The sequence below is a fragment of the Mya arenaria genome, chromosome 13 (assembly GCF_026914265.1).
Source record: "Mya arenaria isolate MELC-2E11 chromosome 13, ASM2691426v1".
Lineage (NCBI taxonomy): Eukaryota > Metazoa > Mollusca > Bivalvia > Myida > Myidae > Mya > Mya arenaria.
Genome location: NC_069134.1, coordinates 61170040 through 61193058, shown reverse-complemented (window position 1 = coordinate 61193058; position 23019 = coordinate 61170040). Strand labels below are relative to the sequence as shown.

At 34.7% G+C, this 23019-nt stretch overlaps 1 protein-coding gene across 2 annotated transcripts in view; it reads right to left on the bottom strand.

Moving 5' to 3' along the window:
- Positions 1–3740: 3740 nt before the first annotated feature.
- LOC128213121 (uncharacterized) overlaps positions 3741–23019 on the bottom strand; it is a 77122-nt gene continuing 57843 nt past the window's right edge. For both annotated transcript variants that reach the window (XM_052918653.1, XM_052918652.1), the window contains 2 exons: positions 11799–12600; positions 3741–5328 (listed from right to left, as the gene is read on the bottom strand). In XM_052918653.1, coding sequence (XP_052774613.1) covers positions 4420–5328; positions 11799–11927 — 1038 coding nt within the window. In that variant the 5' untranslated portion in view covers positions 11928–12600 and the 3' untranslated portion in view covers positions 3741–4419. The remainder of the gene's footprint in view (positions 5329–11798; positions 12601–23019) is intronic.

The following is a 23019-nucleotide window of genomic DNA, read 5'->3' as shown; positions in this document are numbered from 1 at the left end:
TAAGTAATAAATGAGACTAAACCGATTAGGACATTTTATTTTATTAAGCATATTTGAAATACAATCGGAATACTCGACCGTGAACGCCCAATTTCTTTTGTTAAAATATCTGCTTTGTCACTATTAGTTTGGACCACATCTTAGCTTTCGACAAGCTGTAACAAGCTATAAATCTCGACACAGATGATACAAAATTTTATACCTTTTTAAATTACCTGGTTTAATATGCATGGTGTTCGCTTTACTATGTAACGCTTAATTGCTCATGGAAATAGCTAAAACTCGGTATCTTGTCAATTTCGCAAACGCTATAAATTTTTAAATTAAATTTTTTATGTCCATTTTTTGGTATGGCAAAAATGTTAAGATCGGGTACTGGATGTGAACTTATGAAGCTTATGAAGACGTAATTATTCGTTAAAAGAGGGCGGGATATCGTATGACGTTATAACTTATAACATAATAGTTATGTTTTCGTTCGAATGACACTAAATATTAGAGTTATACTCCATCAAGTGAAAACAGACCGCATGAAGCATACAGCATATTAGTCGCATTTGCTTGGCTTCCCTTTCAACAATTTTAACACATTTCATCAGAAAGAAATACTTGCCTTTGTTCAAGGCGATGCAAATTAATAAACTTTGAGGTACGTTTTGGTTGACTGATCGAATGTGAATTTACTCCCGAGTAATCGTTATTGTTCATGTTTACTTCACTAAACTATTAATTCTGCATAAGGCGTGCGCAGCCCGGCTGTCGAATAATTTGATTAGTAAAGCAACAATAAAAAAACTAATTAAATTAGTGTTGGCGCGAATGACTCTATACTAACCGGCCATAAAGCCAATAAATGACTTAATGCAAATATGGCTTTTCTTTTTTCATCAGAAGCCTTCCAGAAGCCAGCCATTAAACCAATATATGACTTATTGGAAATATGGCGGTTCTATTTCGTCAGAAGCTGTCTTAGTGATTTAATCAAAATCTGTCCAACGATATCCATTTGCGGAGACGTAAGCGTAAACACTAAGTGAGCTTTCAAGTGCCTTGAGATAGAATTACAGTCGACCCCCGATGGCTCGAAGTCGCTTGGCTCGCCTTCCTCGTTGGCTCGAACTGGATGTAAAGGACCGATTTCTTTATACTGTAGGTAAGCATTTCCGCTTGGCTCGAATTTTTCGAGGCTCGAAGTATTTTTGCCGGTCCCTGGGAGTTCGAGCCAACGGGGCTCAACTGTAAATAATTATAGTCAACGCAACTGTGTTTGTGTGCATTGTTGTGTATGGTTGTTGTTCTTATGATTAAGTCTGAAGCGACAAACATAAATATGTTTCGTATCTAATAATTGGAATTCCCAGTTATTCGCAGCAAGTGAAATATATGTTTATGTCATGGATATAAAAATGAAATGGAAATAACCGAAGAAGCCAAGAAGGTTATATGAACTTTTAAACATGTCACATCACGTCGTTAGTAATCACACCACCATATGACTTACGAAATATTTGACTATACGATCGCGGTAATTTCCATAAGGCAGCAATAAAAATATATTTGTTTGCAGGTTTTCGAAACTAAACAGGTGGGCAGGCAGGCAAGCGGGTCGGTGGTTTGGCGGGATTTTTGGAAGCCAGGAAGCAGGCGGGAAGGCAGACATGCAGAGGGGTGGGCGGTAAACAGGCTGGCAGGTGGGCGGGCGGCCGGTACGCAGACAGGCTTTTTAAAACTAGTTTTGTCGACAAATAAATTCAATATATCCGTTTCATGAGTGAAAAAGTCGAATAAATGTCTCGTTATAAGTATTTATGTAGACAAAGAAAACAAGTCAACAATACCTTATGCTCATGTCTTCAGTATACTTGTATATATACGATATATTCTCCCATAGTTATTTGTCGAATCGGCTTTTTGTCAGTGCCCATGTTATTTCTTCAATTAGTCACAAATCTCGTCAGCTCAATAATTTTTGACCCGCTGGAAGTATTTTGAAATTACTGGCCACAAATATTTACCACATTGAGACGATGTGCAACGCGCATGTCACAGCCAAATTAGTCAAGGTAATCCTTAGAGGTTAAAGGTCATATGACTACAACTTATGTTGGTCGATATCTTTTGAACCCCTTGAAGTATTTTTAAACTATTCGCCACAAATATTTTGAGACAATGTGCAGAGTGCATGTTTTAAACAGGTTGGTTCAAGGTCATGGTCACATTTCAATGTCAATGTCATACTTAAAGGACAAAGGTCATATGACTACAATACGTGTCCGCTCCATATCGCTTGAACCCCTTGAAGGATTTTGAAATTGCTCACCACAAACATTTACAGCGCATGTTACAGCAAGATAGGTTCAAGGTCAATGTAGTACATGTACTTTGAGGTCAAAGGTCATATGACTACAATTCGTGTCCGGTCCATATTTCTTGAACCCCTGAAGGATTTAAAAATTGCTCGCCACAAACATTCACAGCGCATGTTACAGCCAGCTAGGTTCAATATCAATGTCATACTAAGAGGTCAAAGGTCATGTGACTACAATTCGTGTCCGCTCCATATTTCTTGAACCCCTTGAAGGATTTTAAAACCATTCGCCACAAAAGTTCAACATATTGAGACGATGTGCAGAGAGCATGGTATAACAAGCGCGGTTCAAGGTCAATGTCACACTTTGAGGTCAAAGGTCATATGACTGTAACATGACTATTTTTCGTGTCCGCTACATATGTCTTGAACCCATTGAGGGGTTTTGAAATTACTTGCCACACATTTCCAATCTCAACTGTCGTGTAACCCAGACAAACACAGGAAACATCTGTGTTTTGGTCATACAAACAATCGTCTAATTTCGACATCGAATTCGACACAATGTGTTCAACAAGTTTTGTCTACAAAATGTTGGCATATACAGTTCGTTAATTAACAATCGACATACATTTGAATAATTTTCGCGTTATAACTCGTCATTTAAAACACCAATTACAAGTCGACAAGACTACATTAACACATCATCAGTAAATACGATATACGCTTCCATAGATATTATAACCAAAAGGTGGGCCGAGGCCTTAATCATATCAGTTGTACGCGCATGTATATTTATGCTATACCTTAATAATCAGTTTTTATATGCAGCGGTGTTTCATGTGCGGGTTCGATGTATCTTAAGTCGGGTTTATACGGATTGAATTACCCCCATCCAGGTCACGTTTGCTGACATACAATACCTTATGTGTATGACATAAAACAAGTATCAAATACGTCTCCTGTGCGCTTGCTTAATGTTTTATGATTTTCTTACTGATTTTGAAATGTGGTTACACACATCAAGGTCGCACAGACGATTGAACTTTTGATTGTTTTTCAAGTTCGCATTTTCCAATTAAATGACACCTACTGGGCTAATGGAATCATTTTGTATAATGGGCAACTTGATACTGTATTTGTAATAAAATAAGATGTCATACAATTTATTCCAAATTACTTCATAAAGCTTTTGTAATTACATCTCAAATTTATATGGTTTCTGTCGCTAACTGATTATCAAGGAGCCATTAATTTTGGCTGGAATTTTGACATTATCGACGCTGATTGTATATTTAATGATAACTATTTAGCAATTCACGCACAGGCATTTAGTTGAAGGTCTTCTTCAGAGAATTCAATTACATAAAAACGAAACCGGAAGTCATGTATTCAAAAAATAAAAGCATAGACTATGTTTATATATTTTTTTTAATAATTGTTTTTCATTACTGACATAACAATAAGTTAAATAAGATTTAAACATATTTTAAACAATTTTACATGATAAGTATAGTTGAAACCTACAAACAGTATGTCGACAAACTGTCCCGTTATAATCTCCATTTCATCTAAAATGCGCATGCGCATAGGAACACAAGCGCGCATGCGCAAAATGTATCATTTATACTGGCCATCTATATCTATAATAAATAAATCTGTAGTTCTATACAGTTGTTGTTTTTTTACCACTTTCAACAAACATAAACATACTGTTTCACTCTGGAATGCTTTATATTCCAAATCGGAATGTCTCGATTAAGTGTTAATACACATTTTATCACAATCACAATGGCGAGCGTCGTTAATAAAAACTGCATGAAAATGGATTTCGTACGTTCTGTCCTACTCCAAATAGCTATTATCACTGAATCTAGCAATAAGTACGTACATACGCCTTTGAAATAGTATCAACTGCTAGTTTCTCGTACTTATAGCATACCACAATACTATATACCCTAATTTCTCGTACAAAGCTCGGTTAAAGACACCACTAGGAAACCAAAAGGGAATGTCTCATTTTGGAATATAATTGCATGTCAAAACAAAAAGTTTGACGAAACCCGTGTGAATACGTGTACACTTTTAAACAAAAAAAATCTGCCTCGTTTTCATTCGTCCCTCCCACGGTTTCTGTTTTTGCCCTTTTTATTTTTATTTTTATTCCTTTTGCCCGAAGATCGGCCACTTTTCAGGCCGCACTCACACGCCACCGTGGCCTCGTGGTCCTGTATCACCCACGCCTCCTCATACGTCGTCGTTTCGCCAATTAATGGAACGGGCCGACAAGCGTTTTCGGGGTCCCTTTTAAGAAGTTTGATCGTGTACTTTACGGGCTTGCAACGATAAAGCCCAAAGAAACACGATTTCTGCGTACACTCCCCTTCCCAAATGTATTTAGGAAAGTATTCATCTGACATTGGCTTCCAATATTGTTTGATTTCACACTCCCAAGCAGGGTGGAATTGTTTATCACTAGATCGACTTCGCTTTTGTCGAGATTTCCGTCTAGAAATTGTGTCGAAAACCATATTTTGGTATAGAAATCTCGTATCAGTTGGAGTGTTTGTATTTTCACTGTCCTCTTCATCCCGTTTTCGCCGCCTCATAAACTTTCTATTTTGAACACTAAGGCTGGTATCTTTGTCACTCTTAACTCCGATGTCATCAATATCAGACTCGTCCTTAAAATAGTTTTGTAGAAATTGTTCATTTTTGTCTATCACAGAGTTTCCTGAACTTCCTCGCTTTTTTGTACCACCACCAGTGACGTCATCATCGTCATTGATGACGTCATCGTTTCTCATCTTCGTGTCATCCCACGCGATACCCATTAAAGTTTTAAGATCGTCGTGTGTCAACGGCTTACAGCCAGTAGTTCTTACTGTAATTGAGTCCTTGTGTTGGATGACAATACTTTTTGGACTATCCAACATCTTCTGGCTCGGGAACGCCGCCCCAGAGGTCGTGAGTAACATCAGGTAAAAAAGGGTGAATATCAGTTTCCTCGATAGATGTACCTGAAAAATATAAACATTTATTTGTCACCACGGAGTAGAAGTTCGTAAAATATTACAAAGAAGTTGCGAAACTCGACTTTTACGGGTAATTGTACAATGAGTATATGTTGAGTTTTGTGTGTGAACTACGTCATCAACGTATGCGTACATAAAGACAAGTTCAGACTGGAATTTACGATAGCTAGCGAAAAGATGCGAATATTAGCGAGTCTATAAATACAAGTGTAAATCGAAATTTCGGAAAGTAATTTTGAATAATGGCAACTTTCACAGGCACATTGTCATTTGCAACCTCTCCATTCGATATGTTTCAAAATGCTACTTATAATAATACGTTTACATGTGGACTTCTTTTTGTGAGTTACGTCAACAAAGTATGTGTACATTGTACATGTTTAAAATGGCATGCAAAACGTACCACACATAACGTAGTTTATGCGGTTTTCGGTTGCGAAATAATAATTACAATGGTACGTTTATGTGTGGACTATTTTTTGTGTTCTACGTCACCAAGTTATGTGTACTTTGCGCATGTTTATAATGCCATTAACAAATACCATAATGAACGTAGTGTATGCGATTATCAATGCACAAGTACAATGATAAAGAAGAGTTTACTCCAACATTTACTTGTACGGGTTGGTACACAGACAAGTACAAATATATGTGGTGTTCCGCATTATGTCTGATATTGAACTAAGCGATTTTAGTATTACATGCGAAAATATTTAACATGCATCATTATTACCCAACACTGTTAAGTCGTGTCCAATTAATATTTTTACTAATCCATAATTTATCCCACAGTGCATAAAGACAATTTGCGATGGCGTATAATTTTAAAATTAATGACACCCGCGATGGTTGTAAATTAAATATTAAAACATGACAGTCTATCATATATTTTGAACTTTACGTCACGTCGTGATCGCCTTGTATGGAAATGTTAAACATTAGAAAAGACAATGGTATGACAAAATTGAATGAAATCGACAATGAATTGAATAAATTCGTATTGATGAATAGCGAAATGTTCATAGTCATCGATTTGCTACGAGAGATTGAAAATGAGTTGATTTTTCATTATTCATTCAAGAAATCCTTTAGTAAGGCAGGCGCGTAGCTGCCTATATGCGAGTACGCGGCTGAATCCACATGATTCAGGCAAGCAAAAGTAAAAAAAGAAGCCAAAGTTGCAGTATGCCTACTTAACTACATGATCCTAAAGCTGGCAATTTTCCAGAACTAAATAAAGCACCTCAGAATGTCCACATTGCAGAAGATTGCAATTGTTTGCTAAATTTACCGAGGGGGCATGCCCCCGAACCCCCCTACCACAATTATGAATCCACATGAATAGAAGGCTACCTACGCCCCTGTAAGGTACATCTAACTTCAACCTTGAACTGGATTTAGAACCAGACAATCACAGAGTGCTCAAAAGCGAATAGTTCATATCATTCGACGTTGTTTATATCTAGTTTTGCTCATACAGTTAACGTTATATCAAGGCGATTGGTTTTGCGTTGCCAGACAACACCCGAGGCGGTATTTTTTCACATTCATGTCTTTTGAAGTATCTCGGCTTGAAAATATGGGGGAAAAACCCTGAACAAAACAACTTTTTCGTCCTTTTAAGGTTAAATGAGCCATTCGATCATTTATTTTTCATAATCTAATTTTATGCAACGGAACGATTTGGGAATAATTATATACCATTAATAGACATTAAGGTACATAATATAATTTCTTTTTCATTTTACGATGATATATGCCAGGTTTTGATGTCGCTGAAGACAGGTGTGAATGTGGGTGTTTCAATAAATAAAAACTTGTCAGTGTTGCAACGTTTTGTGAACTTTACTTCGGAGAAAGTTTGAGTCTTTAAACTTTTAGCTTGAGTATTTAACCTTTTAAGTTTTTAACTATCATAAAGTGTCCGTAATTTATTCGAGAACGCCATGAAAGTGTATGGGTGTGATGTGTGTCGCATGAATAGTATCAAAATATAAACGACAAAAACGAAAGTTAACTACTGCCACCATTCATCAACATCTTTAGGCTCAAACTCAGAAAAGTCTTTTTAGAATTACAGGATGTTTATACATATGTATTTCCGACAATGATACTTAAATACAAGTAAAACAAGTTAGTTTCCATAGATAATTCAATTTTAACCATTATTGCTCTTTAAACATCAATTAGAAATTAAAAGCTCACACTCAATACCAGGGTAAGTTATCACGTGACTTTATGGGGTTCTCACATAGGTCTCCACGGGTCACCTCCGATGTAAACAAACAAGTAAGTGACGTTATTTTTTAAATATCTTTTTTTGACAGAAAAGATATGAAAATCTTTCTTAGCCTATAGAATACTATGCTTTTTTCTGCTACTCGTGTGAACTATGTTAGATTTGCATGTATTTTAATGATGCAATCCTTGGCCAAAATGGTGACCCATGTGAGAACCCATTTTCTCACCCTGAATACGATAGTGAATAAAGGTCCTGTATTTCATAAACGCCTGGTTAATTACTCAAACTTGCACTTTTACCATGATATATGTTCTTGCCGAAAAGTTTTATGAAGCAAAGACAATAATTTTATAATTCTTTCATTTGTGATTGTCGTTAAACTTTGAACATCTATTTGTGTTTGTTAAAAATAAATAAAATGAAAAGCACATAATTGATATCAATCGGAAAACATCGGTCATATTCGCCATACGACGAGCCCGTATGCACTTCTAGCCAGTTCAACAGTAAAAGTAGTTCGCAAATAATAATAGTAATCAATTATAGTTTTTTAACATGTAATTCATATTTCTAAGTTCAAATTGCTTACCACGAAGTGTATTGTTGCATAGATCATGAACATTCCTCAGAGTAAAGTAATTATATTCAAAACTGTTTAATTGAAATTACTACGCGATCTAATTGCAGCGTAGTTAAATTTCAATAATTTCGACATCGTAATCCGTCCATAGATCTGAGGTTCTTTCGATGGAAAATGGCCAAGGAGCTCCGATTGAATTGAGCATACACATGTATTAAAACATCGGGCTATAACCTATATTAAGATATATCGGTTATTACCTCGCTAAAGCAGACTTCAGTATAGTATACTACAGTATTCAAAAATAGTTGTATGTCATTGTTTTGTTTATTTTTGTCTTTCCTTTTTGTCTATAATATCAAACACTTCCGCTGCTCGTCGGAAATATGCGTGTTTGTATCATAAGTATACTTCATAATCTATCTTTCCCATCGTGGTGGCCTTGTTATTTTCTCATTGAATCGGTGTGCCTTTGATTTCGTTCGACTGATATCGCTTAAGAGCTATGTTAACTAGATCTGAATTAGATATATCGATAATGCTTTAATGTTATCCGTCAAATCCGAATAATTCATATCTGTTCATTAATTCGGTTCCCATAACTTGAGTTGACAAGTACATCTCGTTTCGGCATATCGAATTCATTCGAGATTTCTGTTCGGCTAGACCGTATATTTCACAATTCACATTATTTTACGATCGGACGAATAACTGATCAGATTTTTCACAATTGTGCAATTTGTGATCACATTTTTCACAAAGGTGGGTTTCTCCGGGTACTCCGGTTTCCCCCCACAAAAAACAAAACACAAGACCACACTCTCGCGCAAGATCGTGCCAACGAGAGTGACTTAGTATAAGTTATCACAACTTCCTTTACAATCGCTGTAAAATATATAATGTTTAAACTAACAATATTCAAAGCCTACAGATTGAAATGCACTTTTCACAAATTATAAATCTGTGATTACAATTATCACGTTATTTGTATGAAACATGATATGTGAGCTATTTTGTCATTATTCGTTATCACCCGGTGACGGTAAATAGTTCTGAAACCCTTTTTTATACAGAGATTTAACATATACATATAAAATATATATACATACAACTGTATGTAGGTTCGGCGCCAAAGTGCTCTACAGTAAGGTTCTTACATGATTATCAATGCGGCGTGAAACGAATCTTTCATATAGCTTAGCCTTAAGTCCCTCAGTTTCGTTCGAGTTTTCAAAAACATAAAAACTGATGAAATGTGTTTGAATGATAGTTTCGTATTCAAAATGTTTACTACAGAATGGGATATTCAAAATATCAAATTCAGGAAGCGATTACTACAGTTCACTGAATTCATGCATGCATTTCGATAAACCTGTCATAAAGTGCAGAATGTCAAAGCCGACAATTAGCGGCGGTTTTCTTTGTAGTTCTTTAATTTAGATTAAATTGCGTGGTTTTTTAAACATGCCATTTGGGTCTTAACATCAGATGTAATATTTCTGTTTTTAACTTTAAAGAATAAAAAACATATGGTCGTTGAAAACAGATGGTTTTAAAATTTAAATTTAAACAAATCTTTAAAGAGAAACTTTAAAGAAACTTTAGGGAGTTTCCCTTTGAATTTAATTTAGAAACATACATTAATTTATGTTTTTGAAATTTCATTCTTTAAAAATAGATGCTATTTTACGCCTTGAAAATAATATATCATTAAAAGCTATTAGATTTTAACCACATGTTTCAGTGTGAATATCTTTCGATATCTCTAGGTGGAACTATTGTAAATTACGAAAACCAAATACACTTTCTACAATACATATTAATGGCGTAGATAAAAATACGGAGAAATGCATCATGGATTTAGGCGTACCCCTGTTTTGATCTAGATATTTTATCTCCTGTCCCACTTATAAATATAATTACCTAACGCCCATTCACACAAAGGTATGAACGAGAAAGTATGGAAGCGTATATCGTATGTACTGATCCAGTAGTTCTGTTTTATGTCGACTTAACGTGTTATTTTAAGCTTTGGAAACGTATATCATATATACAGATCATGTAGTTTTGTCGACTAGTTTTATGTCGACTTAACGTGTATCCTTAAGCTATGGAAGCGTACATCGTATTTACTGACCATGTAGTCTTGTCGCCTTGTTTTATGTCGACTTAACGTGTTATTTTAAGCTATGGAAGCGTATATCGTATATGCTCATCACGTAGATTTGTCGACTTTTTTATCATATGTCGACTCCAGGTGTTATAAAAGGACAAGTGGGCAAAATTATTATCAGCTTGTTGTCTTATGAACTGGATACGCCGATTTTGTTTTGACAACACGCTTTGTCGATAAGAAAAAAATGTCGACATAACGTGTTTATATTTATAAATCGGCAAAATGTTAGTCAAATGTACCGTTAAAAAGAAGTCGACATTGGAAGCGTTCTTACTTACTTTGCTTTTTTATTCAGCTTTGAATAGTTTCTCAAATATGATTGAAATTTTGTCCGAAATAATAAACACAAAAAATACTTACTTTTTCATATGTAACACTATATATGCCAATTACAATGAAATAAACCATCATATTTATGTTTTTATCCATTTACAACAGATCACAAAAACAATTTAGAAACAACAGCATCGGGAACAAGACGTGTCATTTTTGTCTCAGAGCGCATATGATTTTTAAACACTTCGTTGCCTTATATACTTTTTCTAGCTTCACTTAATTACAGACAATTGACATATTACATATTTTGTATTTTGGTATTAATTTCACTATTTCTCAGTCATTACTTTATTTCTTTTTTACTCAATGCAACCATTCATATATGCAATTCCAGAGAGCAGTTAATTGAGTGATGGCGTGCAGAAGACAATTATATAAATGTATTAAAGATATAAAAAAAAACAAGTACACCTTAGCATTGTTCAAAGTAAGCACTGGCTACAGAAGTTCAAAACCGTGCAACCGACCGGCCAGGAAAAACCAGAGAAACTTGTACACATTGCTTTCAAAGTATGAATGTTGAGCCTTGATTTATTTTATGATTCACAACCATCATGTTCAATGCAAAAGGAATTAATAATATAAACAGCGTAAAGTCGAATGGTAGATTGACCACTTTTTGACAACATTTAGTGTTATATCTTGCCAGCGACCACACTACGAAATCTCATCGTCAGTAGTTATACAGTAGATACGATATACGCTTCCATAATAACACAAGCGGGTCTTTGTTGCTGATGGAAACAAAAATCGTACTTTGCATCTGGCATTTCTAAGACAGCTTTATTTACAGTAAACCTTGGTTTTATCACGCTACGTCGGTACAATTAGAAAAAAAAAGACTTCCTACAACTTGACAACGCCATTGTTAATGGTTGTGGTGGTTGTGGTTGTGGTTGTGGTGGTGGTGGTGGTACTGATGAAGAAAATAATGTGTGATATTTATCATGTTGATGTTGTTGAGACGATGATTAATGTTGCTAAATATAATACTGATGCTGATGCTGATGCTGCTGCTGCTGCTGCTGATGCTGATGCTGATGATGATGATGTTGGTTAAGAAACTGTCAAAATATATGATACCTTACATATTTTGATATAAAATTATAAAATATATCTACCTGACGCAGAGAATAGGCCGCTCGCATCTCATGTGAAAGCGGATGTGGATACAGTGTTCCCCGGAAGCAGCTAGCCAGGTCAGGATCGAGTCTTACGACCCAGCGTCTCGATAATGTAGATGTCACCATTTCCTGCTCGCCCTGAATGCCCGTGGCCCGCACGCATTGTTGACACGCCAATCCCCAACTTCCGGTGCTGAGGAATATTCCGTCCGCCGTTTGGATTATTTATTTCGTAAAGATATAACTTAAGTTATTAAGGTACACTTTTCTTATTGAAGTGTTTCGTTCACTCGTTTTTGGACAATTTTCTATCGCACAAATTTGTTTTTCATTTATTTGAGTATTTGTTATTTTAAATCTCGCTTAAGGTAACCTGACATGAAAATACAAAGTATCTGATAGTTGTTTCTATCCGATAATAGTCTTAAAAGGTTTGTATCTTATTTCGTCTTAATCTTCCACTGCCGTCCAGTTACTGGGATCTTCGAATGAGAATTATCCGTTTCACAATCATTTTATATAAACAAATTGTCGATCAATATTAATTTATTATTTTTCCAATATCTTCGTTCGCCAGTTATGCGATTTGAGATATTTAAATATAACACTTTGTCCGTGATAAGATAAACATGCAGAACACAGCTCCTGTGAGCACTTCCAGCAACCCTAGGAACAATGGATAAATCCGTATTTTTGACGATGGTTCGGTAGCGGTTTCTATTGGACGAGCTTTACCTCCCACGCAACACTACTTACGTCTATCAGTTTATGACGGTAACGCTGAAGGAACGCCTCAATTCTGAAAAGAGACAATTCGTTTTTTTAAATGTTATGTAACAAGATCTTTTATTATAAACTCAACGATCAAAAAAATAAACAGTTTTATATTTGATAGCTGATATTCTGGGGAGGGTAGTTTTTCTATAACGTCAGAATGTTTATTTTTTTGTCGTGGAAAATAAGACACTTCGAAACAAAAGAAGCCTTTCAGAAAAAGGAAAATATCAAACGTCAAAGATATATAATCAAACGGGTTCAAAATATGACTTAATTACTGCCCGAATGTTATTAGTTGGTAAATCGCGAAATTAATAGTGAAAGGATCATTCAACTGCGCCTGAGTAAATGTCCCTTTTTGTCAACGATAGATCAAAATTCAAAAAAGGTTGAATAATTCAGGCCATTAATTATGACGTCATCAAATGCGGCCAAAAGTTAGGACAACACTCAAGCGAAAACGATTTAATTTAAATGCAAAAAACGCACGGTTGTATTTTATACGTTTGTATTTTGCTAAAAACCTAAGTACTTTCGATGTAACTTAATTTTTGTTTTTCGATATTTTTTTCAGTTTTGCATCGATTCACAAATCTAATCGAAATTTTGTCCGAAAAAATAAACACAACGAATACTTACTTTTCGATGTTCAACACTATGATATGCCAATTACAACGAATAAAAAACCATCATTTTTATTTTCATTCACAACATATCACTAAATCATTTAAAAACAACAAAATCGGGAACATTCAAAGATGTGACCTTTTTGTCTTAGAGTGTACTTGCTATTAAACATTTCGTCGCCTTTATATACTATTTCTAGCTTCAATTTATCATAGGAAATCAAGTGCATGACATCTCGTGTTTTTTCAGTATTAATTTCACAATTTCTCATACTTACAAATCGTTAAGTCCTTATTTTTGGACCAAAATGATTGTTTCTTATCAAATTCATCAATTTATTAATGTGTTTTATTGAGATATTGCGTTAAGACAGTCTTGGGTCCAATAATAACTTTCATTCATAAACCACTCGAACCGCATGTAAGGCGATATGGCTGTTCTGGCAATTACAGAATGAAAGGAATGGTAGAACTATGCGTGCCTGATTCTGTGAGTACAGATATTAATTCTCTGGCGTAATATTATTTTTGCCAATGAAAAGCAGAACTGTCTCTGAGTCACAGAAATAACTCATGGCACGGTTTATCATGATGTTAAATCTTGTATGGGTTAGGGTTTGGCCATTCCTCAGGACCATGGTAAACTCTTTGGTTTAAGGTAGTCGACCCACAAATAAGCCGGCCCCAATTTGTCAAATTGCTTAATGTTGACACGCTTATGTAACTTATTTTATTATACCATATGTCTTACTTTATCAAGAGTTTACTAAATACAACTCAGTAAGATTACCATTTCTTTTTTAAATCCCCAAACTCTGTAATGTGATTGTTTCACAAATTATACCCAACCAAAATTTGTGAGCTTAGCTTAATTCTGTTATAAGTGACTAAAGATTTTGTTCGAGAAAGTGTGGTCACATTCTTTGCTACATCCTTTAATCTTACATCGTCGGCAACCACGGTACATTTTCCGTACATTTTAACTGCTAATGCCTCATGACGTCATAATTATAATTAATTATGACGTCTCACCATTTGAAAAAAAATTGTGGGCTGATTTATATTTTGGAAAAAGAATGCCCTAAAACGATTTCACTGTTTTTTATGTTGCACGTTTTTGTTTTTATTTCAAACTAAAATGAACGTACATTTTGGCAAGGCCAAATATTCATGATGTTTAATAACGTGAGATATTAAATGATTGCTCTCATATTAAGCAATAAATAAGGACAGCTGAAACAGCTGTCTCGAATTTCGTGAGAAATACAGCAAATCACAAGTGTGTCCATTGAACTTCCAGAGCAGTAACGATTTGAAAGTTAACAACACTTGCGTTAACAAAGTTCTGAACAATCGACCCATATTCTACTCGCAAGATTCTTTCAAAAAATAACAACATATTTTGAATTAGTATAAAAATTTGACATTTTGTTGGTTGTATACCTTAAACTATAAATAGAATTTGAATTCCAACTCTCAGTCGGACTATTATATTATTCTGCGAGGCAGAATAAGGAGTGCACTTTTAATATTTGCTATTTTCATAGGTGTTATTTTTTCGGAGCATAAATCAGCTAGAAAACCGCCATTGCTTTGTACAAATAAACAAAAATCACTACAAAGGTTTAAAGAATGTTTAAAGAATGTGTGAAATTCGTTTTTGAAAATGATATTGATAAAAAAAGATAGGAAACGTGATGTTTTTCGAAATAAGCGTGTGTAAACAAGCTTTTTACGTTTACAATAGTACATAAGTTTTTCACGTTCAATAAATTAATCACAAATGTAGAGGACTCCTTTAATTTATATATCATAGTTGCATGCCAATCGAATCATTAAACAAATATCATTGAAGTGAAATTGCGTTGTACGAAGAAGACAGTCTTATTAACACAAGGGAGTCCATGAACATCAAAGCCATAAATAGTAATTAAAATTTGTTCTTGATGAAAAACTATCCTAGTTTTTCATAATTGCAATGATTAAACGCCATTTGCATACAGAAATAAATATTAAATATCAAGCAATGAGTAAAACATTAATCGAATCGAAAATAACGGAATCAAAATGTCGGAATGATCTCGCTATGTGGATTATATACCGGAAGTACTCTCCCTTTGGATGTAAAAACGTTAAATCTTTACCAATGGATTGAATAATAATAACCTTTGGGCATTGTGAGATTTTTGCATAAAATTCCAGCAATAAGCGAGCATGCGGCTTTAACAGTAGACGAAAAATACCAGAACCAAGAATGTCTAAAATTAGACAAATTAAACAAAAGTCAATCTGACTGGTTTGTTGTTCAATGGAATTTAAACTGATTATATTTGTAGCAATTAGCATGTTAAGATAAACCACTGCTTGAAAATCTGAAGAATTCAATTTGATAAAACAATTCCTTGTTGAATTTTTGCTCTCCGAAATTGGAGCCGCAGAACAGTGCTAAATCATAAATACCTGTTTTTAAAACATGAATGGCTAGAACAATCTGAGATATTTCTAATTCATCAGAGACGCTATAAAACACTATGTGTACTTGTACGTGTATCTGTGGGCACGGGTACGTGTCGTTACGTGTTCGTGTAACTATGGACACGTGGAGCTATAGGCACGGGTAAGTGTCTTTACTTGTACGTGCAGCTATTGACACGTGTAGCTGTTGGCACGTGTAGCTATGGGCACGGATACGTGTCGTTACGTGTTCGTGTAACTATGGACACGTGTAGCTATAGGCACGGGTAAGTGTCTTTACTTGTACGTGTAGCTATTGACACGTGTAGCTAAAGGAACAGCTAAGTGTCTTTACTTGTTCGTGTAGCTATTGACGCGTGTAACTATGGGCACGTGTAGCTATGGGCACGTGTAGCTAAAGGAACGGGTAAGTGTCTTTACTTGTTCGTGTAGCTATTGACACGTGTAGCTATGAGCACGTGTAGCTATAGGCACGGGTAAGTGTCTTTACTTGTTCGTGTAGCTATTGACGCGTGTAACTATGGGCACGTGTAGCTATAGGCACGGGTAAGTGTCTTTACTTGTTCGTGTAGCTATTGACGCGTGTAGCTATGGGCACGTGTAGCTATAGGCACGGGTAAGTGTCTTTACTTGTTCGTGTAGCTATTGACGCGTGTAGCTATGGGCACGTGTAGCTATAGGCACGGGTAAGTGTCTTTACTTGTTCGTGTAGCTATTGACGCGTGTAGCTATGGGCACGTGTAGCTAAAGGCACGGGTAAGTGTCTTTACTTGTACGTGTAGCTATTGACACATGTAGCTGTTGGCACGTGTAGCTATGGGCACGGATACGTGCCTTTACGTGTACGTGTATGAGTTACATTTTAATCTAAAATTTCTTGAGGAAAATCATTTAAATGTGTACTTGCAGCCAAACATATTCTCTCATAAATCACTATTTTCGGGCTTTTGCATGTTTCATGTTAAAAGTGTACAATATACACGTACATTTTCCTGGATGACGTAATGCGCACAAAGTAGCCCACACGTACATTTTCCTGGATGACGTAGTGCGCACAGAGTAGCCCACACGTACATTTTCCTGGATGACGTAGTGCGCACAAAGTAGCCCACACGTACATTTTCCTGGATGACGTAGTGCGCACAAAGTAGCCCACACGTACACTTAGCTGGATGACGTAGTGCGCACAAAGTATCCCATACGTACACTTAATTTGGTGACGTGCGCACAAAGTATCCCATACGTACACTTACCTTGATGGCGTAATGCGCACACAATATCCCATACGTACACTTGCCCGTACATATAGTGTTCACAACTTCTTTATCATTATAGGTATACATGTAATATTATAAAAAAAACACGGGTAGTATGAGGGCTTCCTTCCATCTCACCAGGGACCGTATTCTTAAAACAGCTTAGGTTGAAATTTTCAACTTAGTTCAAATTGCCATTTTTTTCTAATTTGAAATTTATGACAACTTGCAATGTTTGTACAACAAAATATGAAAATGAAGTAAATGCTCTCAATAATAAATTGATGTGAATTAATTTGAAAAGATGTAAAAAAAAGGTGTTTAAATCAACGTTGTCATAAGTTTGATGGCGTTTTTTTTTATTTCATTATACTTAGTCTCTTTAACCACTCAAAACGAAATAAAGTCGAAAAGCGACGAGTGGGAGTTTGTTTACTTACATTTGTAGATGCTTCAGAGAATTCAATACACCTTATTCCTAAAATGTTAATTAACCGTAATTTATGAGAGCCATCAAATTATAAAAATAAATCGTAGATAACTATCTGCTGCAAAATTTCTTTATGTTTACAAAACGACGGTCAGAAAGCTAATAAAAGCTGCAAGTCACGTGACTTATGCAATTTTAGCCGTAAAATGCTAGATATGCGAACTTACTCAGTAATTAGGCTTTAATGGATATATAAAAAAACACATTTTAATTTATGTCATATTTGGTTACTCGTTACTGAACTCTTTAAATTATTTAAGTGTCTAATTACATCTGATTTGAGTCTTTTCACTCAATTCATATTATTTACGGCATAAGTAGCTGTCAAATATAATTCACTAATGTCCCCTATGCAAGTGTTTAAGACGTCTTTACGTAAATCATAAAGTCCTAAGGACACTAAATGTTAAATACTTTTAAAATGCTACACTAAAATTTGAAATAAAGTATCATAATTCGCACATGAATGGCAATCATCGTTAAATATGGAAGCGTATATCGTATGTTACAACCAAAATATGAAAAGAAGTATCATACTCGTGTGAATGTCAATAATCGTTAAGTATGGAAGCGTACATAGTATGTTACAACTAAAATATGAAATGGAGTATCATACTCGTATATGAATGTCAATCATCGTTAAGTATGGAAGCGTATATTGTATATCACAATACTGTTAATGTTTCTATGTAATCTGGGCTGAAAGTAGTCTAATTTGGATATAAGAACGATGTAGCTAATCGGATTACTTATTATTTATAACTGACGAAATAGACTGAAAGTTTGTGTTATGTCGACTTGGCGAATTAAAACACCACATCTAATCAAAATTTGTCGACTTGTTCACTTACATAATGAACAGTTGACAATAATGAAATCGACATAACATGTACAACTAATGTTTTGATGAAAAATAAGTGTACTTATCCGTCTATACAAATGAGAGATTAATAAGAAACTGAGTAACTGAGTTAGGTATTTCAAAGCTTTAATTTATAAAGGTCAAAAGTCAAGGTCATTAAAAATTAAAACTATTTAGTTTAACAATGATGCTCTGCCCACATAAGAAAGATGTTGAATAGCCAAATTGACAAAAACACACATAACACGTGTAATGAAAGAACTGACACGTGTTCATGAATATGTTTAGAAATATGCATGCATAATTCTATAGGTAAAAGGTCAAGGTCATTTAAAATAAAACTATTAATTTCAACGATATACATGATCATGAATTTGCTTAAGAAATATGCATGAATAACTCTGTGGCTGTCTAAAGGCAACTACTGAAATATGTTTTAACTGCAAATCATGCACACATTTGTTCATATTTTGCATTCATTCTTGCACATTCTGTATTTAGATAAAACTGGCATTTAAGGAAAGCAAAATGTTTTGCGAAATTGCATTTTTATGAAGCGTGAAGGTTTTGTCAAATAAATGTATTTCAAACTTGATATCACATGAATAAATTTAATAACATAAGAGGCAAACAATTCCGATCCAACTTCATCTGTCACAAAAAAATAATTTTGTCCGACATTCGTAGCTTTCAAAATAGACATTTATGAAGTGAGTTCAAATTATTTGGAACTAATTTCGATCTTAACAAAATAGTTCATTGTTTTTTTTAACAAACCATCGTAGTCATTGATATTGTATTTAGGTATGGAAGCGTTTATTGTATATACTATAGATTTGGTTATGAAATCTGGTTGACCTGTTTTATGTCGACTCGCGAGATGTCCAGCTTAAAGGTAAACAAATCGACATATTGTTGGCAACGTGTAGTGTTTTAAAAGTAACAAATCGACATAAAACAAGACTAGATGATCACATAATCAGTGTATACCTTATGCGCTTCCATACTAGACAATTATAGCTCGCATTTGTATTGTTATTATTTTCTGCTTATAAAGAGTTTTTGTCGTCATTAAAATGGTTTGGATATGCGAAGTCTTGCTAAATTCGCAATTTGTTTATATTGTCATGCAAACATAGCTACCGGCGTGATAAAAACATGGCTCATTTTAATTATATTGTGATATAGATGGAATTATATTTCTGTCAATTGGAAATGCTGATCGATCTTATATCGCCCGCATATGGCAACAAGTTTAGATCAAAGAAAATTAGAATCGTCCAGACACTTGTGTTGCTATTTCAAGAATATCTTCAGGACTCAGAGAGTTCTAAAATAGTCCTACAAGATCTATATCTCCGTTAAAATAAACAACGAGGAAAGGCTCCCAATCTGCGTTTCTAAAGGTCAGAGGTCAAGGACATGAAAATCATCTGTTAGTGTATCTAGTTTGAAAACTCAGATGTTTGCTCTTTTTTAAATTGAGTTGTACCCTTTTTGTGGATTTCCTCAACTTCAATTTTCCGTCGAAAACAAAAAAAAGTAGTTCGTAAATTTCAAGTAATGTAATTAATGACCTGTAGTGTTTCGACGCGTATTGTGTATATATTAGTTTAAAATGATTGCCAGTGATGTGTATTATTGCATAGGTAATTAAGATTCCCAAGAGTGAAGTCATGGAAGAACTACGCGATCTACTTGCAGCGTAGTTAAATGTGAAGGTTTCTGACATTGTAAACCGTCTACAGATGAAAAATGGCCGAGGGTTTACGAATACCTTAACTGAACACAGAGCTGGTATATGCACGTTATACGGTTGATGAAATGTCTCGCTGAACTATGTATTTTACAATCTCGGTAATGACAGCTCTAATGGTATTGAATCTCGAGTGGGGTACCCAAATTGAGGATCATCTTGTCTTTATCTCCTGTCAAAATGTTTGTATCACTGGAGCTTATGCATTGAGATAACCTTGTTTATTATTAATATTTAACTAGGTGGAAATACGTAATCCGTGTTTGTCTAAATCTCGCTGATGTAGTCTTTTTTGGTTATGTATAGCCTGATGTATGCCCTTGTGTGGTTAATTTGGAAAAAAAGATGATTTATAGAGCGGGGTTTTAAGCAAAAATAGAGCCTGATGACAAATTATCGGTCGGAAATACCGTAACCTTTGTTCCGTTAAGACTTAAAGAGACACATCCACGTTTTATAGATTCATACATCAAACCAATCATTTTTAATTAAGTATGAAATGTGAACAAAATGCTTTTTTAGGTAATATTAGGTCTATAGATCGTATTAAATATCTTTTTTTTAAAAAGGGTGTCAAAAAAAGCTATTTTGCCGAAACACTTCATAAACGATACTAAAAACTGAACTATTTAAGCTTCCATTTACTAAATTACGTCAAATGAATATCTGTAGGTTGTTGTTAAGTATTTGTTTGTAACAGTAAACAAGATAAATCAATTTCAACAATGTTTTAAAAAAGCCGTTGCCCTCATATGATATGTGGGTGGGTCCCTTTAAGGTTGCTATGAAAACCTTAAACAACGTGACATTGACTAACATCCACTTTATCATTATCATATTTTTTCTTATTCTTTTGAAATGGAGACCCAAGAAGTTACAAACATAAGTGTAATAAAGGATAGGAAGTTAGGAATGAAATATGACACAATTAATTAGCAAACAAATCCAAAGTTATTATAATTATAACCTTGACTTACTTTTACATTTATTTTAAATACTTTTCTTGTTTACGTTTAAAGTTGATTCTGTATGTATAACTAGCATTTCTTAGTAAAGAACAAAACGGTTACAATAATTTATTATAATTTATTACAGTTATTTATGATGATATAAACCACATTGGAGATAAATCTCCAGTAATTGTTTCAAGAGGCTAAGAGAAGAATACCAGGGTGGGGCTTGAACCAACGACCTCTTTGAGTGAGAGGGAGACATCTATATCACTAAAGTGCCTTACATAAGCCTCTTTAATTCCAATGCCATAATTAATCTGTTTAAATCAGATTTATGAAAACATACCTGATAAATATTATTGCGATATAATTAATGAGACTAGTTTACATATTAAATATTCGTTTTTCTTGATTGATGGGAAATTAAGCGACTACATATCCCCCACAAAAACATCACGCGGGTTCAGAAAAGAAGAACGCTAGTTACCAATGGCATCGGATTTTCAAACTCAATCATTTTTTTTTAAATAAAAAAAATCTCATAATTTCAAACTAAAAATTATCACCCCAAAAATGTGAAAAAAATATTTTTATGAATATGCATTTTGTACTGTATATATCCCATTGTATGTTACCACCATAACAGTAATCGTCACCAAAGCATTGTTTTACCCCCGTTTTTATAAACAAACCATTTTATACATAATTAATGTCTTTCTGCCATACACGTAGGTGGTTTATAGACTAGAATGGGTCAATAAAAACACGCAGAGAGTCAAAACAATGATCCACATGTTATGTCTGTCGAAAGCGTGAACAGGCAGTTTTTATGAGCAAAAACTTGAAAGGCATACTTTTTGAATCCGCGATCTCCCCGTTAACGAACAAGGGAAGCACTAGGCGGGGACGGGGCGGTTCTGTAATGTGAAGGTTTCCAAACAGAACCTGCGTTTGTTTAAGTACTTTGAAGGTTTGTGATAGTTTTGTATTCTGTAAGTAGTGAACATACATTCCATCGTAATGATATCACTGTTCAGGAGGGCTGCAAAACCCCACAAGCAACGCTGTTAATGACTATTCAATATAGGACTTGACTTTGAGAGCGCGAAATCTGGCAGATTAAAGCATAAAATTGTGATAAAAGTGGACAAATCCAATTGAGAACTCCCACGCAAGCAGGCTGGTGTAATTTAGATGCAATCAAAATGATTTTACCTCTAATCAGGCACAATAGCGCCCAGGGAAGATATTTCGATGGAACTTTTGAACAATTTTCCCATAAAGAATTTTAATCTTGTGCAGTTTGCTATAAAACACAGCTTTAGTTTGGAAAAATTGGAAAACGATTACCTTCGACTAAAAATAGATTATTACAAATGCTCCATGCATAAAGGTTGTTTAGTGGAAGGAATGCTGAAACTGTACCAGGTCATTGTCATGTTAACATTTAAGATGAAAGTTTACATAGAACATACTGATGCAATAGAAACTGAAAAGGTCAAGCTCAAGCCCCAATTTCTCAAACAAGCTTACGTCACCAAGATCATGCTAACCTCAATATTTTTTTTTCCCTTTTTTTTAAATCATTTTGTCATTTTCTTCTCATTTTAATACGTTTTGAGACTTTGTCAATTTATGATAAACAAATCAAGTTTAATCAATCAATATGGCTTAATGAAGTAAAATACATTTACCTTTTATGGTTAAGATATTTTGAGCAATAGGGACCAGAAGCCACTACTCTGATATGATATTTAGTGACACAACGATCGAAGCCATATTGGAACAAAATACGATTCGCACAAAATTTGATATAAGACAGAAACCACCCACGCACACAATCCACATCAGTATTAATACAATCAGTCAAAAATTGGGGGTTAGCGTCCAAGACTGCAAACGTATTTACAGTGGGTTTAAACCCCACTTGTAAGCGCTTAACGTCAGACTTAACGTTACGCTTGCAATGTCACTCTTTTAAACCCGAACGTTTATTACTGAGGGCTAAATTTACATTATACTT